The sequence below is a fragment of the Anomaloglossus baeobatrachus genome, chromosome 2, assembly GCF_048569485.1.
Source record: "Anomaloglossus baeobatrachus isolate aAnoBae1 chromosome 2, aAnoBae1.hap1, whole genome shotgun sequence".
NCBI classification, from domain to species: Eukaryota; Metazoa; Chordata; class Amphibia; order Anura; family Aromobatidae; genus Anomaloglossus; species Anomaloglossus baeobatrachus.
The window spans coordinates 95,206,761-95,232,455 of record NC_134354.1 but is presented as its reverse complement, the minus strand read 5'-3'; the positions used below and the strand labels follow the sequence as shown (position 1 = coordinate 95,232,455).

The 25,695-nt window shown below is 46.1% G+C and overlaps 1 protein-coding gene across 1 annotated transcript in view; it reads left to right on the top strand.

Annotated features, from left to right (window-relative positions):
- The window catches only part of SHPK (sedoheptulokinase), a 52,783-nt gene extending 43,812 nt beyond the window's left edge, over positions 1–8,971 (top strand). The window contains exons 6-7 of the mRNA XM_075333146.1: positions 3,799–3,999; positions 8,368–8,971. Coding sequence (XP_075189261.1) covers positions 3,799–3,999; positions 8,368–8,759 — 593 coding nt within the window. The 3' untranslated portion in view covers positions 8,760–8,971. The remainder of the gene's footprint in view (positions 1–3,798; positions 4,000–8,367) is intronic.
- The last annotated feature ends 16,724 nt before the right edge of the window (positions 8,972–25,695 follow it).

Below are 25,695 nucleotides of genomic sequence, written 5' to 3'. Positions count from 1 at the left end.
TTTGTAGAAAAGGTGAACGGATGGACTCTACATGGCTGGTTCCCACCGTGAAGCATGAAGGAGGACGTGTGACGGTGTGAGGGTGCTTTGCTGGTGATACTGTTGGGGATTTATTGAAAATTGAAGGCATACAGAACCAGCATGGCTACCACAGTAACGTGCAGTGCCATGCTATTCCATCCGGTTTGCATTTAGTTGGACTATCATTTATTTTTCAACAGGACAATGACCCCAAACACACCTCCAGGCTGTGTAAGGGCTATTTGACTAAGGAGAGTGATGGGGTGCTACGCCAGATGACCTGGTCTCCACAGTCACCAGACCTGAACCCAATCGAGATGGTTTGGGGTGAGCTGGACCGCAGAGTTAAGGCAAAAGGGCCAACAAGTGCTAAGCATCTCTGGGAACTCCTTCAAGACTGTTGGAAAACCATTTCCGGTGACTACCTCTTGAAGCTCATCAAGAGAATGCCAAGAGTGTGCAAAGCAGTAATCAAAGCAAAAGGTGGCCACTTTGAAGAACCTAGAATATAAGCCTTTTTTCAGTTGTTTCATGCTTTAAGTATTTCATTCCACATGTTTAAATTTATAGTTTTGATGCCTTCAATGTGAATCTACAATTTTCAGAGTCCTGAAAATACAGAAAACTCTTTGAATGAGAAGGTGTGTCCAAACCTTTGGTCTGTACTGTATGTCTACAGCCAGGATCTCTTCTGTGATGTCCATATGGCATCATAGGACACATGGGAAGGGATTGACTGGACAAAACAGTTATTTAACAGTCTATGCTATATACTGTAACATGAAAAGTTGGGACACGTCTAGATCACAGACTTCAGGGCGTTAATTGTCTTATTGAAATGTAAGTAATGACAAATAACACTGATAACAGTGTCCATGTCATTGCTCACAGTGATGTGGCTGCGTGCCAGAATACTACTTTGCAAACCGCATCTACAGAGTCTTCACAGTTTTTACCTCTCATTATTAAATACACCCCCGAAGAATAGCTCGTCAGTCTGTTCCTTTTCAGGATTATCTTTCTAATCGTGTCTCCATGATGAAAAAAAAATAGTGATGTGTGGTGGATGAGTCTTCCTTTCTAGTGATACTGAGGATTAAACTGGTTGTTGAGTTTACAGTCATGGCTTCCTATAACCATCAACAAGCTTCTTACATCTCTCAACTGGAATTTTTAACCAATTTTCTTTTGCAAACTGCTCCAGGTCTCATATTTGAAGGCATCTTCTCCCAACAGCAATTTTAAGATCTCTCCACAGGTGATCAAGGACACTTAGATTCGGACTCATTGCTGCTACTTCAGAAGTCCCCAGAGGTTTTCTGTGGGTTTCTTGACGTATGTTTGGGGTTATTTTCCATCTGGAAGACCCATGACCTAGAACGCAAACCCAGCTTTCTGACACTGGGCACTACATTGTGACCCAAAATCCTTTGGTAATCTTCAGATTTCATGATGCCTTGCACACAGTCAAGTTTCCCAGTGCTGGAGACAGCAAAACAACCCCAAAACATCTTTATACCTCCACCAGATTTGACTGTAGGTTCTGTGTTTTCTGCTTTGTAGGCCTCATTCCATTTTCGGTAAACAGTAGAATGATGTGCTTACCAAAAAGCTCTATCTTGGTCTCATCTGTCCACAAGACGCTTTCCCAGGAGGATTTTGACTTACTCATGTACAGTTTGGCAAACTGCAGTCTTGCTTTTTTTATTTCTCTTTGTAAGCAGTGGGGTCCTCCTGGGTCTCCTTCCATAGCGTTTAATTTCTTTCAAATATGAATGGATAGTTCAAGCTGACACTGATGCACCCTGTGTCTGCAGAAAAGCGTTAATTTATTTGGAACTTGATAGGTGCTGCTTATCCACCATCCAGACTATCCTGCGTTGCAACTTTTCATCACTTTTTCTCTTGCCATCCATGTTCAAGGAGATTAGCTACAGTGCCATGATTTGTAAACTTGTTGATTATATTGCGCACCGTGGACTAAGGAACATCAGGATCTCTGGAGATGGACTTGTAACCTTGAGATTGTTGATATTTTCAAACATTTTGGTTGTCAAATCCTCAGTTCTCTTCTCTTCTTTCTCTTCTCCATGCTTAGTGGGGCACACACAGACACACAATGCAAATATGGAGTCAACGTCTCCCCTTTTTATCTGGTTCCAGGTTTAATTTTCATATTGCCCTCACCTGTTACTTGTCACTGGTGAGTTTGAACGAGCATCACATGCCTCAAACAAAGTTGTTTACCCACAATTTTGGAAAGATGTCAACAATTTTTCTCCAGCCCATTTTTAGGGTTTTGTGTGAAATTATGTCCCATATGCCTTTTTTCAGTTTTTTTCGTTTTTTGTTTTTTTTTGTGTTGTTCCAATACACACAAAAGAAATAAATTTTTGCATAACAAAACGTGTAATTGCAATAATTTTCTAGGAGACATACTTTGTTTTCTGGAGCAAATTCAAGCGTGCCAACATTTTCGGCCAATGACTATATGCGTTTGGGGTTTGGTTTTTTTTAAGGACTAAATGGGTTCTCTGTTGCTATAGTTAAACCTAATGAGCCCAGGTAGTATTAAAAAATATAAAACTATACTCATGGACTGGTCAGATACTGCTCCTCCATATTCTAATCTGTTCTCCAATGGTCATTAGGTATTAACATCCAGCAGTGGTCATTATGTGACCACTGCAGCCAATCGGCAGGTGCTGAACTGCTGCAGTTCCCTACTTCCCATACTATGTATGTTAAACTTAATTATGTGCCATTGAAATTAATTCTACACAATCATGAAAATGAACGTCAATCAAATTTCCGTATCAAGAATCAGTGCTAATCATGGAGAAAGCTACGGTAAAGGCCCCGTCACACTAAGCAACATCGCTAGCAACATCGCTGCTAACGAACAACTTTTGTGACGTTGCTAGCGATGTTGCTGTGTGTGACATCCAGCAACAACCTGGCCCCTGCTGTGAGGTCGTTGGTTGTTGCTGAATGTCCTGGGCCATTTTTTAGTTGTTGCTGTCCCGCTGTGAAGCACAGATCGCTGTGTGTGACAGCGAGACAACAACAACTAAATGTGCAGGCAGCAGGAGCCGGCTTCTGCTGAGGCTGGTAACCAATGTAAACATCGGGTAACCAAGAAGCCCTGTCCTTGGTTACCCGATATTTACCTTTGTTACCAGCCTCCGCCGCTCTCCCTGTCAGTGCCGGCTCCTGCTCTGTGCACATGTAGCTGCAGGACATATCGGGTTAATTAACCCGATGTGTGCTGTAGCTAGGAGAGCAGGGAGCCAGCGCTAAGCGGTGTGCGCTGCTCCCTGCTCTCTGCACGTGTAGCTGCGTGCACTGGTAACCAAGGTAAATATCGGGTTGGTTACCCGATATTTACCTTAGTTACCAAGCGCAGCATCTTCCACGCGGCGCTGGGGGCTGGTCACTGGTTGCTGGTGAGCTCACCAGCAACTCGTGTAGCGACGCTCCAGCGATCCCTGCCAGGTCAGGTTGCTGGTGGGATCGCTGGAGCGTCGCATGGGACATCTCACCAGCAACCTCCTAGCAACTTACCAGCGATCCCTATCGTTGTTGGGATCGCTGGTAAGTTGCTTAGTGTGACTGGACCTTTAGTCAGTGGAGTGATGGAGAGACAAGGTACAATTGAAGGATTATACACTGGTATAGCCCTACAGGCTTCATATCTGCACTTATTCATTGTAATATATTATTTCATTATAGCAGAATTAAATTTTCATCATTTGCTTTTTCTTTCTATTTTGTAAGTCCTGAATATCAGCACTTCTGCTCAGCTGACCTTCTCCATGCCGGAGGGATTCCAGCCACAAGACCACCCCAGTCCTGCAGAAGCCGTGACATACTTTCCTTACTTCCAGGACCGGTATTTGGCAGTTGCTGCTTCTCTCAATGGAGGAAATGTTTTTGCATCCTTTGTCACAATGTTGGCTCAGTGGACGGCAGAACTAGGTATTATAATCTCAGCTGTATATACACAATGATACACAGAAGTTGGCGCTCCAGAGTATTTGAGGTTTATAAGGTTATAATAGCTCTTAAAGAGGTTAAACAGGGAATTTTACTCTTGGTTCCTCTATGGCCACTACAAGGACATCCCTTCAACCAGTGAGGAATCCTGAATATATAGTACATACAGAAATCATGAGAGTTCTTTACTATTGCTTAACTAGGCATATCAACTGTGTAGGTAGGATTGTCCCCACTTCTTGCGGGAGTTTTTTTCAGTCATTAGTAGAACATCATTACCTCCCTGTCTCTCTAACACTGATGAGCAATAACTTGTATGGGATGACAAGACGGATGTACACTGACGAGCAAAAGGGTAACAATATTTTGCACTTTTGGCTTTCAGGTTCCATATCTCACCATCCACCTCAGCTTTGAGCATGAGACTACTTTCATTTTATAGACTATAATCTTGGCTATCTCATACATAAATTTGACTTGCTACTATTTAGCACATGATTCCTGTCATGCCATTTCATTGTTACTGTTTTGCTCCTGGTGGTGGAGAAATATTTTTCTTCCTCTATACTGCAAATTACAACCTGTTCTCACATTCCATAATAGCTCAGTGTGTTATTAAGTTGATTTCCAAACGAAAGGTCACTGGTTTGAATCGAGAAGCAGCCATGAAGATTTCCCAAGAAAAGAGAAACTGCATCATTCAGCACATTCTCAGCAGAAATGACTGCAATGACAGTTGGAAGAATACAAAATGAAGTTGGTGTCTCCATTCAAGCCAAGAGGTGGATGTCCTGGCAAAATATCGGAGTCAACAACTCAGCTCATCACAAGGTCTACCAGTTGTGGAGTGACAAATGAAGCAGTGGAGGTTCTTCATAATAGTGAGATCACAGACGTCCATGCAAACGCCATGCGACGCATGTTACACAAGTCTGGAATGGTGGCCCGAAAAAAAGGTGAAGAATCCTCGACTTTAATATCTTCATAAGAAATGTCGGCTTGAGTTTGCAAAAATGTAAGAAAAGTGGACAGAAAATTGGAAGCAGATGATTTGGAGCGATTTGACGAAAGTCAATAGACTAGGCTCTGATGAGTGCAAATGGGTCTGGAATAAACGGGGGAAAATGGGGCTAACGGATCAAGAAATTGAAGAAACTCAAGTTTTGTGCAGGTGGTCTGATAATATGGGGTTGTGTCACAGCCAAAGACATTGGATTCATGACCAGGATTGATGGTGGTCTAACTGCTGAGCTATATGTCAGTATCCTACAAAACGTGTTATTTTATACACTTAAGTACTCTGGGTATGAAAAGTACGACTGTGTTCCTACAGGACAACAACCGAAAGCATACGTCATGACTGTTGATATGGTTCAATGACAATGAAGTAGAGGTACTGGATTGGCCCTCACAGTTCCCAGACCTCAACCCAATCATACACTTCTGGGTAGAGTTGAAGAAAACCTATATACATGCCCAAGTGAGTTGACCAGTATGTACCAACATTGTGAACGTGTAGAAGAGACCTGGGATCAGATTTCAGATGAGACATGCTTGAATCTGATTGATAGCATGCCCAGAAGGGTTCAGGCAGTATTGAAAGCCAAAGTTTGATTTACAAAATACTAACAAAATATTAAAAATAAAAAACCGTAACAATGCAGTGACATGACAAGAATCTGCATAACTAATTATATAATAGTTGCATGTCATATATGAGATAGCCAAGATGATTGTCTATAAAAGGTTGGTTGTCGCATGCTCACAGCTGTAGTGAATGATGAGATATGGAGCCTGAAAGTCAAAGGCTCAAAACGTTGTTACCCTTTTGCTCGTCAGTGTATATGCCTCTTCTCATCCCACAGAAATTATTGTAATTTTTATCTTCTAATCTATGTCATATGTGTTTTATTGATGTGTCACTTGTTTTATGTTATTTTGTTAAACGCGGCTCATTTTTAATATTGATATTAAATGTCATATTTTACTCTCACGCCTTCCATATTGCCTGCGTTATCCCCAGATGACTGCATTGTAATTTTGCATAGAATTTGCCTGAGCACCGCCAGGAGAGACAAGGTTTGGGAGCCCCAATCTGCTGACGAACTGCCTGCCCATGGTTCTGCTTACACATTTGGATAGCATAGCCCCTGCTATCCCTGTTACTTTCTGTATGAGAGACCCTTTATCTACATAGTTCTTACTAGTCTCAGATTAGAGCAAGGTTTTAATAAAAAAAAAAATTTGACCCATAAGACTTATGACAAGTCCATGGTAGCTCCTGAAGATCACACTGCAATCAATCGGAACTTGTGAGAAGCAGTAACATGACAGTGTATAGGAGTATGAGTATTTGTACATGTATATATACATCTCCGATTATCCGGGGAGCCCAAATGCATTTTCCCCATTGACGTCATAGTTATAATTCCCCTGTTCATCCCTTTAGGTAGATTCGCACCCGTCAGCATAGCTCCGTGGTATAATGATGCTTTTATTTCAATTCGTCTGTCTGAGTGACAGATTCCCTATTAAGTATATTATCTTGTTGTAGGAAAATAGCTAAAATTGAAGCTTTTTCGTTAGAAGGAAGGGGGTGATGTACTCAGAAACCTGCTTGTAAAATGGAAGGAATCTAACCCAATTAGATAAGTGCAATCTGGTCTCAAGACGTCTCCCATTTCCTGAACTCATTAGCTGATGTGTTGTGAAGACAGCGACTGCGTTCTATTTTTCTTGATAAAAAAAAAAAAGCACTTTTGTGGGTTTCTCTATTTGTGCCAACAGATTTTACAACTAAGTCAATGAAATGCAGGTTCTGTAAATTTTAATTTTTATCTGCAAGACTTAAAGGAGTATTGTCATCGTCATTCAGACGTCCAAACATAAAGGAGTATTCCCACCGAAGCCCTCATTCAGACGTCCAAACATAAAGGAGTATTCCCACCGTAGCTCTCATTCAAACGTCCAAACATAAAGGAGCAATTCCACCGTAGCTCTCATTTAGACGTCCAAACATAAAGAAGCAATTCCACCGTAGCTCTTATATAGACGTCCAAACATAAAGGAGCATTTCCACCGTAGCTCTCATTCAGACGTCCAAACATGAAGGAGTATTCCCACCGAAGCCCTCATTCAGACATCCAAACATGAAGGAGTATTCCCACCGAAGCCCTCATTCAAACGTCCAAATATAAAGGAGCAATTCCACCGTAGCCCTCATTCAGACATCCAAACATAAAGGAGTATTCCCACCGTAGCTCTCATTCAGACGTCCAAACATAAAGGAGTATTCCCACCATAGCCCTCATTCAAACGTCCAAACTTAAAGGAGTATTCCCACCGAAGCCCTCATTCAAACGTCCAAACATAAAGGAGTATTTCCACCGTAGCCCTCATTCAGACATCCAAACATGGAGTATTCCCACCATAGCCCTCATTCAAACGTCCAAACATAAAGGAGCATTTCCTCCGTAGCTCTCATTTAGACGTCCAAACATAAAGAAGCAATTCCACCGTAGCTCTTATATAGACGTCCAAACATAAAGGAGCATTTCCACCGTAGCTCTCATTCAGACGTCCAAACATGAAGGAGTATTCCCACCGAAGCCCTCATTCAGACATCCAAATATAAAGGAGCAATTCCACCGTAGCTCTCATTTAGATGTCCAAACATAAAGGAGCATTTCCACCATAGCTCTCATTCAGACGTGCAAACATAAAGGAGCATTTCCACCGTAGCCCTCATTCAGACATCGAAACATAAAGGAGTATTCCCACTGTAGCCCTCATTCAGACATCGAAACATAAAGGAGTATTTCCACCGTAGCTTCCATTCAGACGTTTATTTTGCACATGTGTGCTGTATCTGTTTAGTTTTATTCATTGATGAAAAATGCCAATACAAGTCTATGGGTTCATGAAAAACATATACAGCACACAGTGCAAAGGATAAAATAGTAATAATTTTGTAGTAATTTTATTTATCCATTCGTGAAAATCACTGATGAAACACAGATGGGAAAAATGGACACACGTGCCATACACTGATGATACTGGTGATATTTTTCATCTGTGTCTAAAAGCGGAGATATGAATGAGGCTGTAGACTGAGTTTCCATAAATCAGCTGTGTCCAGTCAGTTGTTAGTTGTTTTATGCTTAAGCCAGACACAGCTGATGCTAAAGTTGGGTAACCGAATGCTGCACGCTTTATTTTTTTAATCCAGTTCTAGGGATTTTTTATTTTTATTAACCAGTAGGTGACATTTCTGGTGACTTTATTCTGACTCTCGAATGTACACCCTAAGAAACCCTGAGAGCTCATCTTTCACCTATATTTTCTTTACAGGCCTTGAAACATCTGACTCCAACATATACTCGAGGGTGATCAATGCCGCTTTGTCTGTTAATGACACTAATCTTAGCATTTGCCCTACACTCTTTGGAGAGAGGCATTGTCCGGACAGTCGAGCTTCAGTTTCAGACCTGACATCTACGGACCTGTCTCTGGGTGATGTGACCAGAGCACTGTGCCGCGGCATTATTCACAACATCCATTCCATGCTACCGTCACATTGTTTGAGAGAGTCCGGGATTAGGCGAATCATTGGCACCGGTAGCGCTTTGGCAAGAAACCCTGTTTTAAGGCAAGAGGTAGAGAAAATCTTCCCTTTTCCAATAGTCTATGGAAAAGATGTGGATTCCGCTGTAGGTGCAGCTATGGCAATGGCTCATCACTAAATATTACTAAATGTTATCAATCTGTGGCCATAATCGGCAAAGGAAGCAGAGCCGCATGGACGCTAATTGCTTAGAGGAGCCTATTAATTGTCAAAGTAAATTAATCAGTCAATCCTATTTCAGGGGATTCTGTGCTTTATATTATTGTGTATTAAGATGTATTTTGTCATCCAAACTTGTTAAAGCGAAATGAGAAATAAATTTTAACTATTTTTCTGTCTTTTAAAGATCTTTTTAGATGAGTCACAGACCACGAAAGATGCATTGATTGTTACATTCACATTCTAAGGTGTTACTGTCCCTATATTCTGCTGCTATCAGATTAAATAGCAGAACCTGTCAGGTGCAATATGCACCCAGAACCACGAGCAATTCTGAGTACATATTGCTGATCCCTGCCTAACTGTCCCTCTATCTAGTAGCATACATACAGAGATCTTTAGAAAAAGTATTTCAAAAGATCCTTTATGAAATGCTAATGAGCGCAGGGGACTAGTTGCAAGGGGGTTAGTTCCTGCACTCAATCTACCCTCTTAGCATGTTAGCACACCCACAGAGAGGTGTTAACATGCCATTCATGCAGCATCACCAGCAGTGACGCTTGTACCTGTGTCCGCGTACCTGTGCACTATGAAGCCGAGTGTACACGTTCCGCCTTCAGAGAGGTCTAGTGCGCATGACCGGATGTGCCGAGACTTCGGTTCAGCGGTGACAGCGGACACAGATCTGCGCGTCACCACCAGTGATGCTGCATTGAATAGCATGTTAGCACGTCCCTGTGGGCATGATAACATGCTAAGAGGGCAGAATGAGCGCAGGAACGAACACCTTTGTGACTAGTCCCTTCGCTCATTAGCATATTATAAAGGATCTTTAGAAATACTTTTTCTAAAGATCTCTTTATCTATGCTAGTGTATACAGGGACAGTTAGGCAGGGATTAGCAATATGCACCCAGAACTGCTCGTGGGTCTGGGTGCATATTGCACCTGACAGGTTCCCTTTAACGACGAATGTACGTCTTGAGTCATCACCCTGCATTTGATGTGGGCTCCTTGACCCCTGATCCATGTGCTGTACGTTTTTGATATTGCAGTTGCTAGAAGAAAGTTTGTAATTAATTTATTTAATTTTTCATATGAGAAAATCACTAATGAAACAGTGTAAGTAAAAAGTGAAATACTGACCAAACACTGATGAAAAGAGGATTTTTATTTATTTATTTTTTTTGCGGACCAGAAAAATCACTGATTGCATTTTTAGGTAATACACTGCACTGCATAAGTATTAATTGCATTATTAATCAATCAAATGATTACAAACACAGCACATATTATTAATGACTGCTGAATGAAAACCTAAGGCAACATTACGGTTTTGTTCATTTTGTCTCAGAAATAAATAAAAAGTGATAAAAATGGTGCCAATAAAAATTACAGCTCGCTATAAAAACAAGAGATCCAAACATGGTGTAGAAATTTCTGCAACCAAATACCCAATGTGTGCACATAGCCTGAAGCAGGTAAAAAGTGACATGTTCTGTTCATTCTTCCAGCGGCTTCCCTTGCTCCCTAAACTTAAGGTGCAAAGTGAAAGCCCCAAATGATGGAGGCAACTCGGGATCTGACCATTGCCATTTTCCTGAAGCAACTTTACCTTGCATCAGCATCTACATAATGCTATCCTTAGGGTAGGCTCACACGAGCGTTGAAATCGGACGAGTGCAATGCGAGAAAATCTCGCATTGCACTCTGACCAATGTTAGTCAATGACGGAGAGCAGTTGGTCAGCTTTTCTCGCATCCAGATTCTGGATGCGAGAAAAATAGCAGCATGCTGCGATTTCTGCAAGAGCCGTATCTTTCGCACCCATTCACGTGAATGGGTGCGAACGATACGTCGGACTGCACTCGGATGTTATCCCAGTGCAGTGCGATATACGCACAGGCTGACAATGGAGGAGATGGAGGGATTAACCTCCTCTGCAGCTGTGACCTGATTGCAGGATCGGGTGACAGTCGCATGATACTCGGGTCACGCTCGCAGCAGAGCCTGAGCCGAGGGTCATTAGCTGTCGCATCGGATGCCATACGCTTGTGTGAGTCCAGCCTTAGGCTGAGGCCACACAGGAATTACTGCGAGTACTCGCATGACACTTGGCACACGCTCGCAGCACAGCGGGAGCCGAGTGTCATGCGACTGTGGTCAGATCGTACGATCATACCACAATTGCAGAGGTGAGGGCCGACGCTGTGGAGGAGAGGGGATGGATCTATCTCCTTATCTCCTCCCTTGCCTGCTGATGCGAGAATCGCACTGCTCTCGCGTTACACCGGTGTAACGCAAGAGCAATGTAATGTTTCTCTCACCCCATAGACTTGAATGGTTGTGAGTAGAGCAAGATCGCATTCCACCCTCATGCTGCAACTGTTTTCTCGGTCCGATTAGGGCTGAAAAAACAATCATTCATGGGGGTGGCCCCACAGAGTAATATTGGTCCGAGTGGAATGCGATTTTTTTTTTTATCGCATTCCACTCGCTCCATATTAGTCGCCGTGTGTGCTGACCCTTACCTTCAATCTGGTATCAGTGTAATCATACTGATCAAAAGAACAAAGCTGTCTCCTCACTTGTACTGCACAGTGAATAGTGTTGAAATATTTTAACAGTTATCACTGCTCTACAACCAAATTGGAGGCTCTTCATCGATTCGTTCAATACAAGCCTAAACTACGTCTTGCTGAACAATGGAAATGCGCTGCCTTCAAATCCAGTTGGTTATGCTGTCCACATGAAAGAAACCTGTGACAACATGAAACAGCTGTTCAGATGCCTGAACTATTAGCAATATCTGTGGCCCCTCTGTGGTGACTTAACACCTTTACCCCAGAGCAAGGTTTTCACCTTGATGACAGCCATTTTTTTCAAATCTGACCAATCACTTTGACAGGTTATAACTCTGGAACGCTTCCACGGATCCTGGTGATTCTGAGATTGTTGTTTCGTGACATATTGTACTTCATGATAGTGGTAAACTCAATAATTCAATACAATATTTTTTCCTTTTATTTGTGAAAATATAGAAAATTTAGCAAAAATGTAGAAAATGTAGCAATTTTCAAACTTAATTTTTATGCCTTTAAACCAGAAAGATATGGAACACAAAATAGTTAATAAATTACATTTCCTACATGTCTACTTTACGTCAGTGCAATTTTTGAATCATTGTTTTGTGTTTTTTTTTATTAGGAAGTTAGAAGGGTTCAAAGTTTACCAGCAGTTAATCATTTTGCCAGCAAAATTTACAAAACCATTTTTTCAGGACCACATCACATTTGAAGTAACTTTAAGAGACCCAGTTAACAGAAAATACCTAAACGTGACAACATTCTACAAACTGAACCCCTCAAACTGCTCAAAACCACATCCAAGAATTTTAATAACTATTTTGGTGCTTCACAGGAACTAAAGCAATGTGGAAGGAAAAAAATTAAAACTTTACTTTTTCCCACGAATATGTAACTTTAGTTCCAAATTTTGCATTTTCACAAGGTAACAGGAGACAATGCAAATTTGTTGTGCAATTTCTTCTGAGTACACCAATACTCGATATGTGCTGAAAATATACTATTTGGGCGCATGGTAAAGCTCAGAAGGGAAGGAGCGCCATTTGATTTTTAGAGCGCAAAATTGTTTGGAATAGATAGCAGACGCAATGTCATGTTTGAAAAAGCCCCTGATGTGCCTAAACAGTGGACTTCACCCGCACATGACCCCATTTTGAAAACTAGACCCCTCAAGGAATTTATCTAGATATGTGGTAAGCACCTTGAACCCCCAGGTGCTTCACAGAATTTTATAAAAATTGAGCCATGAAAATAGATTTTTGCCACTAAAATGTTTTTTTTTTTAACCCCAAGTCTTTCATTTTCACAAAAATAACAGGAGAAAATGCATGCTCCAATTTGTTGTGCAAGTTCTACTGAGTATGCCAATACCCCATATGTGGTGGTAATTTACTGTTTGGTTGCACGGCAGCACTCGGAAGAGAAAGAGCACCATTTGACTTTTTGAATGCAAAATAGTCTGGAATCGTTAGCGGATGTCATGTTGTGTTCGGATAGTCCTTGATTTACCTAAACAGTAGACTTCACCCACAAGTAACCCCATTTTGGAAACTAGACCCCTCAAGGAATTTATCTATATGTTTGGTGAGCACTTTGAACTCCCAGGTTCTTCACAGAATTTTATAACTTTCAGCCTTGAAAATGAAAAAATACATTTATAACTACAAAAATGTTGCTTTAACCTCAAAATTTTTATTTCTCTCTCGCTTTCATTGGGGGACACAGGACCATGGGTGTATGCTGCTGTGACTAGGAGGCTGACACTAAGTAGACATAAAAAAAGTTAGCTCCTCCCTAGCAGTGTACACCCTGAGCCGATCTATGCCAGTTTTTTGCTTAGTGTCGTAGGAGGCTGATGTGGGCCCATATCTCTGTGGGCCAACCTCAGCCTAGGCTATTCCTTTTTTTCCGTTTTTTTTCATGCTATACGGCGCCGCTCAGCCTTCTCATCTTTTTACATTTTTTGTCTCTTCTGCAGGGTTAAAGTCCCTGCATCAGAGAGAAACCTCGCCTGCTCTTTCCCTACCGGGTTTTGTCCCCAGGGTTCCCTGAGACTCGAGACGCCAGCCCCTATCCCCCTCCGGCCCCACGGTACCACTCCAGGGGCTGCTTGGGGTCTCACACGTTTATTGTTTATGGGCTTACTCCCCGTCGACCCCTATGGTACCGTCCCAAGGGGTGTTTCGGGTGGAGACGGCGAGGAAGCTCTTCACTGGATGTTCAGGATCACAAGCGCAGGAGCGCCCACAGCACCAGGCCTCCCCCAGCGTTCTTCCCTGATTCACTGGGCCCAGGCAGAGCATCTGACACTGCAGCGCAGGAGTGCTCTGCAGTCTCCACCACAGCCCCCCAGCAGCCCTCCCCTGGCGCTTGCCAGCAGCAGCCTGCACTCACCGGGGGCCGCAGCATCCAGGATGGGACCCGTGGATCCGGGCGCCGCGCATGGACGCAGGTAAGATCTGCTCCGCGCGCAGCGCTGCGCTCCCAGCGGCCGCCGCTCACTAATTTAGTCTCCAGCTTGGGCCTACCTCGGGCCGGAGCGCTCCACCCACCTGTTTGCGCGCACGCTTTTCCATCCACGCCCACCTCTTCTTCTGCCTGGAGACAGCCAGCTCAGTCCTGCAGCACGCCCCCATTCCTCCCAGCATCCCCTACGAGACAGGCCCCCAGGGAGAGAATCACAGCTGCAGCGCAGGAGCGCTCTGCATCACCAGGCCTCCCCAGCGTTCACTGCTTCCCTGGGCCCAGGCAGGGGATCGTGGTCGCCACAGCGCAGGAGCGCTCGACAGTTCCCCCCAGACAACTCTCCGGCAGGCAGGAGGGGGCCGAGGATCACAGCGACGCCGGCAGAACGCAGGTAAGACTGCCCTGCGCTCAGCGCTGCGCTCCCGGGGGCTGCCCACTACTCTAGTCCCCTGCTTTGGGCATACTTCAGGCCTCAGTCCTCAGCCTCACCGCTTGCGCGCGCCTGTTTTTTCCCAAGCAGACCCCTGCAGTTCCTGCCCGGTCCCAGGCCAGCCAGCCCTCCTACTATATAAAAAAAAAAAAAAAAAAAAAAAATTGAATGAAGGGCTGCGTTTTTTTCTTCAGCAATGCTGGCCTCGCAGTTTCTGAGACCTCTGCTGACCTGGGTGGGACACAGGACCTGGGTGAGTGCTGTTCCCGCTTAGGAACAGACTATAGCTTCTTTCCCCTTTTTAATTATTTTTCTTAATTTTTTTCACCATTTTTTTCTCCTGTCTCCCCCCTAGCGTCACTAGTGGTTTTTTTCCTAAACACCATGGCTAACGCTAGTCTCCCCTTATAGTCTGGGCCCCTTTATAGCCTTTTTTTGATGCTTGTACAGCCTGCGAGGTAAAATTCTCCCAAGCCAGGCTACGCCCCCCTGCTCGGCTTGCGCCACAAACCATCCTGTCACCGCCACCACCCGACCTCCGCTGCGCTCCCTTAACCAGAGGGGTAGACCCCCTATCCCAGTCTGTGGACTCTCCCCCAAGGGCGTCTATGACCATCGCGCAGGCGTTGCAGTCGCTCCCCACGCCCGGCCATGCTCCCCCCGTCCAGTTGGCTCTGGGCAACAGTCGGTCTGATCCAGACCCTACTGCTGGAGCGCAGAAGGGGACCTGAGGGGTCTCCTCTCAAGTCATCCCGGAGATCTCTATCACCTCCAGACTCCGAGTGCTCCTCGGCTCCGAGACCGGCCGACCCCTTGTTTCAGGAGAAGAGTCGTATGCAGCCTCGATGCTGATTCCAGATCAGAGGGCGGATGTCAGAGGTAGGGTGGATAGTCCGGTCAAAGCGGCAGACGGACTCTATGGCTACCCAGTGCTTGCATGTCTCATTGAAACAGGTTAAGCGGGCACACAGGCAATTCGGTGGCCATCCAAGATTTGCTGAAATTCTATACAAGCACAGACGACAACAGGTCAAGATATCCAACAATGGTAAGTAGTTTGATTTACTTTTCCCCTTCCCTGAGGCTCTCAGGAAGAAATGGGCAGGCTCGCCTAGGGTCGCCCTTCTGTTTTTTTCCGTCTGTCATCTTCCAATACTCACTCTCCCGCTCGGGGCATCGCTCCGAGTCGCCACGGATCAAAACACCGAGAGAGTGGCCCGTTCAGTTTGTCTTCAGATGGCAGGCACGGTACTCCTGCTGCCTTCGCCACCATCTTGCCGGCAGCATCCATGATGTCATGGGCCGCTACCTCCACAACGGTCTTCGCGCAGGATCGAGCAATCCGGAGTTCTCAACACTGCTACACAGATCGCTCGGACGGGTGAGTACATACTCATCGCATCTGTCAGCAGCCTACTGCGCAGTGCAAGCGACTGGCAGCACGGGGGCCATCTGTCGGGCGATCTGGCTCAGAGCCTGGTATGCGGACGCGGCTTCTAGGATATCAATTACAACCCTCCCCTTTACAGGAAGTCGGCTGTTTGGGGACTGGCTGGATCAGATTATCGACGAGATCACAGGAGCTTCGATTCCACACACACAAGAAAACCAGGCCCCCGCAGAGGAACAAGGAACAAGAGGTCCTTGTTATACATGCCTTTCTGGCGTTTCTCAGCCACGCCAGCCATCAAAGACGACGTCCGGATCACAGCGCTACCCCGCTAGATGACTCTTGGTCGTTGCGCGCAGGGGGAAAGACCAGGTGGAGGGGGAGGCGCATGTCTCATCTCATTCACGTCTGGCGGACTTGGATCACGGACCCCTGGGTCGGAGAGATACTGGACTCAGGGTACATAATAGAGTTTTCAGCAAGTCTATCGTCGGACATACAGGTCGCACCTAATTTACAAACAGCACAGATGTTCCTGCGTCTCGCAATAACAAACGATCATTTTTGGTGATTCCGTACCTGGACGCCTTGTTGATCAGGGTTCTTCCTTCCGGCGACTGTCCTAAGTGTTCAGGTCACCATAGATATCCTGTCCAAACTCGGCTAGCTCATCAAGCGGAAGAAGCCCTCTCTGACTCCGGCCAGCAGGATTACCTGTCCAGGCATGGAGTTCGTTACCATCCAAGGACGCGTGTCCCTCCAAAGAGACCGCCAGATCCTCCGTCACTCCAAGCCGGAGAGTCCTCAGTCGGATGGCAGCGGCAATAGAGGCGGTTCCGTTTGCCGCTTCCACCTTTGTCTCCTTCAGCTAACTTGGCCGAACAGATGGGACAATTCTCTATTCACCTTGAATCGCAGGATCCAATTGACTCCGGGAACCCGCCGCTCGTTTTTATGGTGAACCAGCGGCCCTCATCGGTCCAGTGAAATGTCTTTCATACCAGTACACTGGCAGGCAGTCACCACCGATACCAGTCTTCTGACTGGAGAGCTGTGTTCCGAATCACACGGCTCACGGTCGGCAGTCCTCCCAGGAGAGCCGTCTGCCTATCAATTTTTTGTTAGGGATCAGAGTTTTTTTCTCCGAGCCCTACAGATTTTTTTCAGCCTTTCATACAAGAATCGCAATCCAGAATCCAGTCGGACATCACCTGGGCGGAACAAGGAGCGTCACGGCGATGACATAGGTGAAGAAGATCTTACAGTGGGCATAGCTTCACCACTCCAGATTTTGCCCACAATCATTTTTCCCCGCCGTAGATAATTGGGCAGCAGACTATATCAGCAAGGTCTGGCGGCAGGCGAATGATCCCTCAACAGAGAGGCTTTCGAAGGGATCTGCCTCAGATGAGATATTCCGAATGTGGACCTGATGGCTCCTCGATTCAACAATCAACTCACAGGAGTCCTCAAGAAACTCAGAGCAGAGGGCATCCCAGTGACTCTCATTGCCATGGATTAACCCAGGCAAGCGTTGTTCGCAGAGCTCACGCAGCTCATCAGACATCCCATGGTGACTTCCAGATCGTCTGAACTTCCGGTCGCAAAGTCCTCTTTTCCTTCAATATTCAGGGGTTCTCAATTTGACCGCATGGCTGTGGAACCATGGCTACTAGTCCAGGCAGGCTTGATCCCACAGGTGTTACAGACCATGGTCAGAACTCAGAAGCCTCCGTCTTCAAACATCTACTACCGCACCAGAAAGGTCTCCTTTCATGAGTGTGAGGTCAACGTCAACTCATCTCCACTGGATCTGTCACTACTAGTGTTACTGGCCTTCCTACAGTCAGGCTCGCAGGTGGGTCTCTCGCCAGCAACCTTCAAAGGGCAGATGTCGGCTCTATCTGTCTTTTCCAGAGAAATCTTGCATCTCTGCCGCAAGTCAGGACGTTCATCCAAGGAGTCCTCCATTTGGCACCGCTAGGTCGTTCCCCGCTAGAACCATGGAACCTCCAGCTGGCTCTAGGGTCTCTTTAATTAGCCCCGTTCGATCCGCAATCTCTCGCCTATCCAGGAAGGTGGCTTTGTTGAGGGCAGTCACTTCAAGCAGAGGAAGGTCTGTTCTGTCAGCCCTCTCATACGGGTCACTTTTTTCTTGTGTTTTTTCACCAAGACGAGATTGTTCGGCACCCGTCTCAGGTTTTTTTCCTACCGGATAGTATCTGAATGAGGTGATGGTGGCTCCATCCTTCGTGCCAGCCTCCATTCGATCCTTGGAGAGGTCACGGCTTACACCGGATCTAGTGTGAGCTCGGAGGAGTTACGTTTTGAGATCCGCGCCCTTCTGCATCTTGGACGGCCTATTTGTCCTGTCTACTGGACCCAGGAGGGGCATGCCGGCGTCCAAGGCTACCACTGCAAGTTGGATCAGGCCGACCATATCAGAGGTCTGCAGGATTAGAGTCAGGTTTACTCCGAGGGGTGTAAAAGCCTTTTCACCTGTGCAATTGGGGCGTCTAGGACAATCAGACGCCAGGCGTCAGCCAAGCAAGTCTACAGAGCCGCCGCACAAGCGGCTGTCGCACACCTATGATAAGCCGGTATACTTTTGCAACGAGCATTCCTACAGAGTTTGGATATGTTTTGAATCTGTATGATTACTCTTGTACCCACCCAGGGACTGCTTTTGGACGTCCCATGATCCTGTGTCCCCCAATGAAAGCGATAGAGAAAGAAGGATTTTTGTGTACTCACCGTAAAATCTCTTTCTCTGAGTCTTCATTGGGGGACACAGCACCCACCCTGTTTGGATATTGGGTTGCTCTTTGTTGCCGTAAGTTACTGGCTCCTTGTGGAAACACATTCTTCTGTACCCGGCGTATTTATGTTTCTATACATATAATTATGTACAGTATAGGTTTAGATAAGATACTGTGTGTTTCTTGTTATTACCTTGATTAGTTATGGTTATTCAGTTTTCTCCTACTACTGCTTGTACACTAAACTGGCATAGATCCGCCTCCTGCTCAGGGTGTACACTGCTAGGGAGGAGCTAACTTTTTTTATGTCTACTTAGTGTCAGCCTCCTAGTCACAGCAGCATACATCCATGGTCCTGTGTCCCCCAATGAAGACTCAGAGAAAGAGATTTTACGGTGAGTACACAAAAATCCTTCTTTTCACTAGGGTAACGAGATAATGAGCCTTGCAATTTGTTGTGGAATTTCTGCTGAGTACGCCAATACCCTCATATGTGGTTGAAAACTACTTTTGAGGTACAGTACAAAGTGAAAAAGAGAAGGAGCGGCATATTTTAGTTCAGATGCTCTATCCAACTATATTGGATTGGTTTGCGAGTGCCATATCAGACTGGCAAAGCCCTTGAGATGAGTACAGCATAAATCCCCCACAAGTGACCCAATTTTACAAACTGCACCCCTCGATAAATTCAGTTATGGGTGCAGTTGACCCTACAGGTGTGTTACAAAATTTGATAATATTGGGCGGTGAAGAAGAAAATAATAATTTTATCTGAATCACATTTTTCAGAGAATTACCCGTAATCTCCGATGTAAGCGCTCAACATAGAGCGCAGGATAAATGTGAGCTGCGCCATACTGTGATGTTTTGGAGGCAGAATAAACAAATCAACAGCTGTTGAAGAATTGTCTTTAATTATTTTTAAAGCCGTTCACCTTGTGTTATAAATGATTAGGCAGCTTAATTCCTCAGGGAAGTACAATTACAGCGATACCAGGTTCATATAGTTTTTAGGAGGTTAAACAGCCAGGCATGGCATGGGAACCGTCTGTGAGAGCCAAAGCTTAGCTGTCAGATAAGCCAAGCTCCCTGTAGCGATCGCGTGGCATGTCGGAAAGGGGTTAAAGGTGGTTGACCTCTTACTTGGTCTCCAGGGTGGATATACAAAGTACTGCTGCTTTCTGTGTGAGTGGGATAATCGTGCAAGAGAATATCACTACATTAAAAGAAACTGGCCTCTCCGACATTCACTTCAGCCAGGGAGTAAAAATGTCCTGCGTTCAGCACTTGTTGACCCACATACGATTTTGTTACTACCATTGCATATCAAGTCTGGACTAATGAAGAACTTTGTAAAGGCAATTAATAAAAATGCAAAAGCATTCAAAATTAAGAAATGGCTCATTTCATAACTAAATCTGACGACTTTTGAAAATATGTAGCACAGTATAATCAGCAGTTAAACAATTGTTCTTCTGTGCCTTCCAAAAATCAGTACAAGTGTAGGTTCACATTTATCTATGCTCTACATTGAACACTTATTTCAGAGTCATACACACTCACCGGCACTGAGGTCCTGCACAGGAGCACTACAATAATTTGATCTGCCCTGAGGACCTCAGTTCCGGTGAGTGTGTATGACGTGGACGCGTCATGCACACAGGCTTCAGAAGACGGAGGAGCAAGATGGCCGAGAGAGGAGGGGCCGGTACTGGAGAACAGCGCTGCCCACCGGGCCAACCAGCACCACAGCGATCAGTTTAGGTGAGTATTATAAAGTGTTTTTTATGTTCTCACAGCGGCCTGCGCTCTTATATACAGCATGTTAGAATGCTGTATATAAGAGCCCACTGGTGGTGGCCGTAGCTTATAGGCCATAAAACTGGTGACAGGTTCCCTTTAATATAAAGGTCCCTCAAAGTCACTTCAACTCTTAATAAGTCTATAAAATAAATAGTATTTGTAAATTTTTTTGAAAAAAAAAAATGTTTGCTAAATTTTAACTGTTCTAGTACCTTAACAAAATAAAAAGATGTTTGAAAAATAACGTTAATATAAGGTAGACATGAGCTTTATTTATTTATTAATTAATCGATGTGGCTAACTATACGGTTTAAGGGTGTAAACATTGAAAGTTCGAAAATTGCAAATTTTATACACATTATTTTATTTGAAAAAGCAAAACATATTGAAATTAATTTACCCATTTTATAAGGTACAATGTATCATGAAAAGAAGGGAATTTTGTTTACTTACCGTAAATTCCTTTTCTTCTAGCTCCAATTGGGAGACCCAGACAATTGGGTGTATAGCTATTGCCTCTGGAGGCCACACAAAGTATTACACTTAAAAGTGTAAGGCCCCTCCCCTTCTGGCTATACAACCCCAGTGGGATCACTGGCTCACCAGTTTTAGTGCCAAAGCAAGAAGGAGGAAAGCCAATAACTGGTTTAAAGACCAATTTAATCCGAGGAAACATCGGAGAACTGAACCATACCACATGAACAACATGTGTACCCGAAAAAACAGAAAAACCCAGAGAAAACAGGGCGGGTGCTGGGTCTCCCAATTGGAGCTAGAAGAAAAGGAATTTACGGTAAGTAAACAAAATTCCCTTCTTCTTTTTCGCTCCTAATTGGGAGACCCAGACAATTGGGACGTCCAAAAGCAGTCCCTGGGTGGGTAAAAGAATACCTCGTGATAGGGCCGTCAAACAGCCCTTTCCTACAGGTGGGCAATTGCCGCCTGAAGGACTTATCTACCTAGGCTGGCGTCTGCCGAAGCGTAGGTATGCACCTGAAAATGCTTGGTAAAAGTATGCAGACCCAATCAGGTAGGTGCCTGACACACCTGCTGAGCCGTAGCCTGGTGCCGTAATGTCCAGGATGCACCCACGGCTCTGATAGAATGGGCCTTCGGCCTTGAGAGAACCAGAAGCCCAGTAGAACTGTAGGTTTCAAGAATTGGTTCCTCGATCCCCCGAGCAAGGGTGGATTTGGAAGCTTGCGACTGTTTACGCCGACCAGCGACAAGGACAAAGAGTGCATCCGGGTGGCGCAGGAGCGCCATGCGGGAAGTAGAACCTGAGTGCTCTCACCAGAACCAACAGATGCAAATCTTTCTGAAATTGATGGACTGGACGAGGACACAAAGAAGGTGAGGTGATATCCTGATTGATATGAAAGTGGGATACCACCTTAGGGAGAAATTCCGGAACCGGACGCAGAACTACCCTGTCCTGGTGAAGGACCAGGAAGGGAGTTTGTATGAGAGCGTCGCTAGCTCGGACACTCTCCTAAGAGACGAGACCGTTACTAGAAGGCCACTTCCCGTGAAAAGCGGGAAGGGAGACATCTTTCAAAGGCTCGAAAGGCGGCATCTGGAGAGCAATTAGAACCTTGTTCAGATCTCAGGGCTCTAACGGCCGCTTGTACGGAGTGCTGAGAAGACAAACTCCCCGTAGGAACGTGCGTACCTGAGGAAGTCGTCGTTTCTGAAAAAATACAGATAGCGCTGAGACTTGTCCCTAAAGGGAACTGAGCGACAACCCATTTTCCTACCTAGATTGCAGGAAGGAAGGAAACATAGACGATGCAACCGGCCAGGGAGAAACACCCTGCGCCGAGCACCGAGATAAGAATATCTTCCACGTCCTGTGGTCAATCTTGGCGGACGTTGGTATGCTAGCCTGTCTCATGGTGGCAACCACGTCCTGAGGTAATCCTGACGACACTAGGTTCCAGGACTCAATGCCACACCATCCGGTTGAGGGCCGTAGAATTCAAATGGAAGAATGGCCCTTGAGACAGCCAGTCTGATTGGTCTGGTAGTGCCCCCGGTTAGCCTACCGTGAGGCACCACAGAACCGAGTACCACAACATCCTCGGCCAATCTGTAGCGACGAGGATGGCGCGGCCGCAGTCGGTCTTGATCTAGCGCATTACTCTGGGCAACAATGCCAGAGGTGGCACCTAAGGTAGCTGGAACTGCGACCAATGCTGAACTAAGGCGTTTGCCGCCAGAGCTCGATGATTGTGAAACCGTGCCATGAAGCTGGCACATTGTTGTTGTGCCGTGACGCCATTAGATCGACGTCCGGCCTCTGTCAGCGGCGCCAGATCTCCTGAAACCCGTCCGGGTGAGGAGACCATACTCTTTCGGCCACACCTCAGCGACTTAGGAAGTCAGCTTCCTAGTTTCCACACTTGGGATGTGAATTGTGGATATGGTGGATGCCGTGTCTTCCACCCACATCAGAACCTGCCGGACTTCCTGGAAGGCTTGCCGGTTGCGCGTTCTTCCCTTGGTGGTTGATGTATGCCACCGCTGTGGAGCTGTCCGACTGAAGTCGGATATGCTTGCTTTTCAGCCGCTGTTGGAAGGTTTGTAGGGCAAGATACACTGCTCTGTGTTCAAGAACATTGATCTGAAGGGTGGACTCTTGCTGAGTCCACGTACCCTGAGCGCTGTAGTGGAGAGAAACTGCTCCCCACCCTGATAGACTCGCGTCTGTCGTAACTATCGCCCAGGATGGGGATAGGAAGGACCTTCTTTTTGACCAAGAGGTGGGAAGAAGCCACCACCGTAGAGATTCCTTGGCCGCCTGAGAAAGAACGACGACTCTGTTGAGGGACGTCGACTCCTCGTCCCATTGGCGGAGAATGTCCCATTGTAGTGGACGCAGTAAAACTGCGCGAAAGGAACTGCCTCCATTGCTACCATCTTACGTAGGAAGTGCATGAGGCGTCTCAATGTGTGCGACTGGTTCTTAAAGAAGAGCTTGCAGCCCGTAGTGAATGCTGTTTGTCTAGCGGAAGCTTCACTATCGCTGAGAGAGTAAGAAACTCTATGCCTAGATATGTTATCGATAGGGTCGGGGTCGGATCTGACTTTAAAAAGTTGATGATCCACCCAAAACTTTAGAGAGTCTCCAGCGCAACGTTCGGGCAGTGTTGGCATGTTTCCTAAGAGAGTGCCTTGACAAGTAGATCGTCTAAATACGGGATCACAGAGTGACTCTGAGAGTGCAGGACTGTGACTACTGCTGCCCTGACCTTGGCGAAGACCAGTGGGACTGTCGCTAGCCGGAAGGTAGAGCTACGAACAGAAGGTGTTCGTCTCCTATAACGAAGCGTAGAAACGCTAGTGCTCTGGATCAATCGGCACGTGTGGATAAGCATCCTTGATGCCTAATGATGCTAGGAAATATCCTTGGGACCTTGAGGCGGAGTGATTCCATCCGGAACCGCCTGGTGTCCACGAGCTTGCTGAGCATTTTTAGATCCAGAACGGGACGGAACGGCCCGTTGTTATAGGTACCGCAAAGAATTTGGGGTAAAAACCGTGACCTTGTTCCTGAAGAGGAACGGGGGTCATCACTCTTTCTGCCTATAGAGTGCACCCTGTTTGCAGAAGAGCAGCGGCTCGGCCGGGAGGTGGAGAAATTCTGAAGAATCGAGTTGGAGGACGAGAAGTGAGCTCTATCCTGTACCCGTGAGACAGAATGTCTCACACTCAATGGTCATTGACCTATGGCAGCTAAATATCGCCAAGGCGGGAGAGCCTGCTACCGACCGAGGCCGCAAGTCATGAGGAAGCCGCCTTGGAAGCGGGTTTTCAGACTGTCGATTTTTTGGGCGTGACTGAGCCCGCTAAGAATCTGAGCTCCTCTGATCCTATTGAGTCCACATTGGACGAGGAAAAATGGGACCTGCCCGAGCCTCGAAAAGGCCGAAAACCGCGACTGCCTCTTGCTCTGTTGGGGTTTGTTGTGTCCGGGCTGAGGAAAGGATGAATCCTTACCCCTGGACTGTTTAATGGTTACATTCACCAAACAGTCGGTCAGCAGAAAAAGGCAACTGGTAGGCAACCTTTTTAGGAAGCAGAATCTGCCTTCCATTCACTTAACGAGCAGACCAGGCTCTGCTTAAAAACACGGAGTAGCGGAGGCTACCGCCGCACGGTTCGCAGAGTCCAGGACAATCTGAATCGCGTAAGAAGCAAATGCAGACATTTGAGAGGTTAAGGATGCCACCTGCGGCACAGATGTACGTGTAACCGTGTCAATCTGTGTAAGACAAGCTGAAATAGCTTGGAGTGCCCCAAGGGAGAGAATGCCGGAGCCAACAGCAGTTCCATCTCCCACTGCAACTATGGATCTAGCTACAAGCCTGGAGATTGGAGGATGCCGCTTGAGACACTGGGTCCAGTCCCTGACCAAGTCAGGGGACAGGGATAACGTGTATCCTAAGCCGTTTGGAGAAGCGCATATCTGGATAAGCGTGGTGTTCCTGGACTGCCTCTCTGAAGGCAGAGTGGTCCAGAAAAATACGTGAAGCTGACTCCTCCACTGGAGGAGCTGTGAGAAATAACCCACATTCTATAGATGGACGCTATAAGATTATTTACTATGGCGTCACGATCAGGTGTATCCAGATTGAGAGCGGTCTCAGGATCAGAATCCTGAGCCGCTACTTCCGCCTCATTACACAGCGAGTCCTTCTGCTAGGACCCTGATGAAACCGAGGCCGTTAGGCTGTCTGGGACTGACGTCCGTGCAGAGCCGTGACTCTGGGATGCGTGTGACATTCCCGGAGCTGTTAGTTGTTCACACTGAGGGGGGCCATGGATCAATGATTCAACAGTGCCCATATTGTGAGAGACATGTCCGGACTGCTAGGCTTCTAGTATCATAGCCATAGTCTCAGAAAAACTGTCAGTAAATACTGCAGACACCGTCCTCATCCCCTGGCCATTAGTGCATACAATGGGAGTCTATGTAACCTGCCGGCCGTATAGCCGTACATGCTGTACCAGCTGTATAGAAAAACATGTGGTTCTGCACCTTTGTTTTACACAGAGAATATGCTGATAACTCCTCCGCATAATCCAGGAGGGTATATACAACGTGCGACCAAACAGTGCAATGTATATAGTACAAGCATATCTATAAGTGCACTTCTGCACTAGTGGGGTTAGCACCACAGGTGCTGCTTAACGCCTGTTGCAGCGATTGTGTGACTATCAGAATGCCAGGGTCTTCCACACTTGTCTCTGTATCGTACAGAAACTGACACTAATGGCTGCCGGCGTCCTTGTAGAGAAGGAAGCCGTGGGCGTGCCTGAGAAAGTGCGGGAATCCGGATTCACAGTGCACACAGTGAGAGGGGTGGAGTATGCAAAACATACTCCAGCTCTCAGCGCTGCTGTGCTATGCAGCGTCACGCCCCTACCCTGACTGTCAGGGCTGTGGGCGGTAACGAAGGG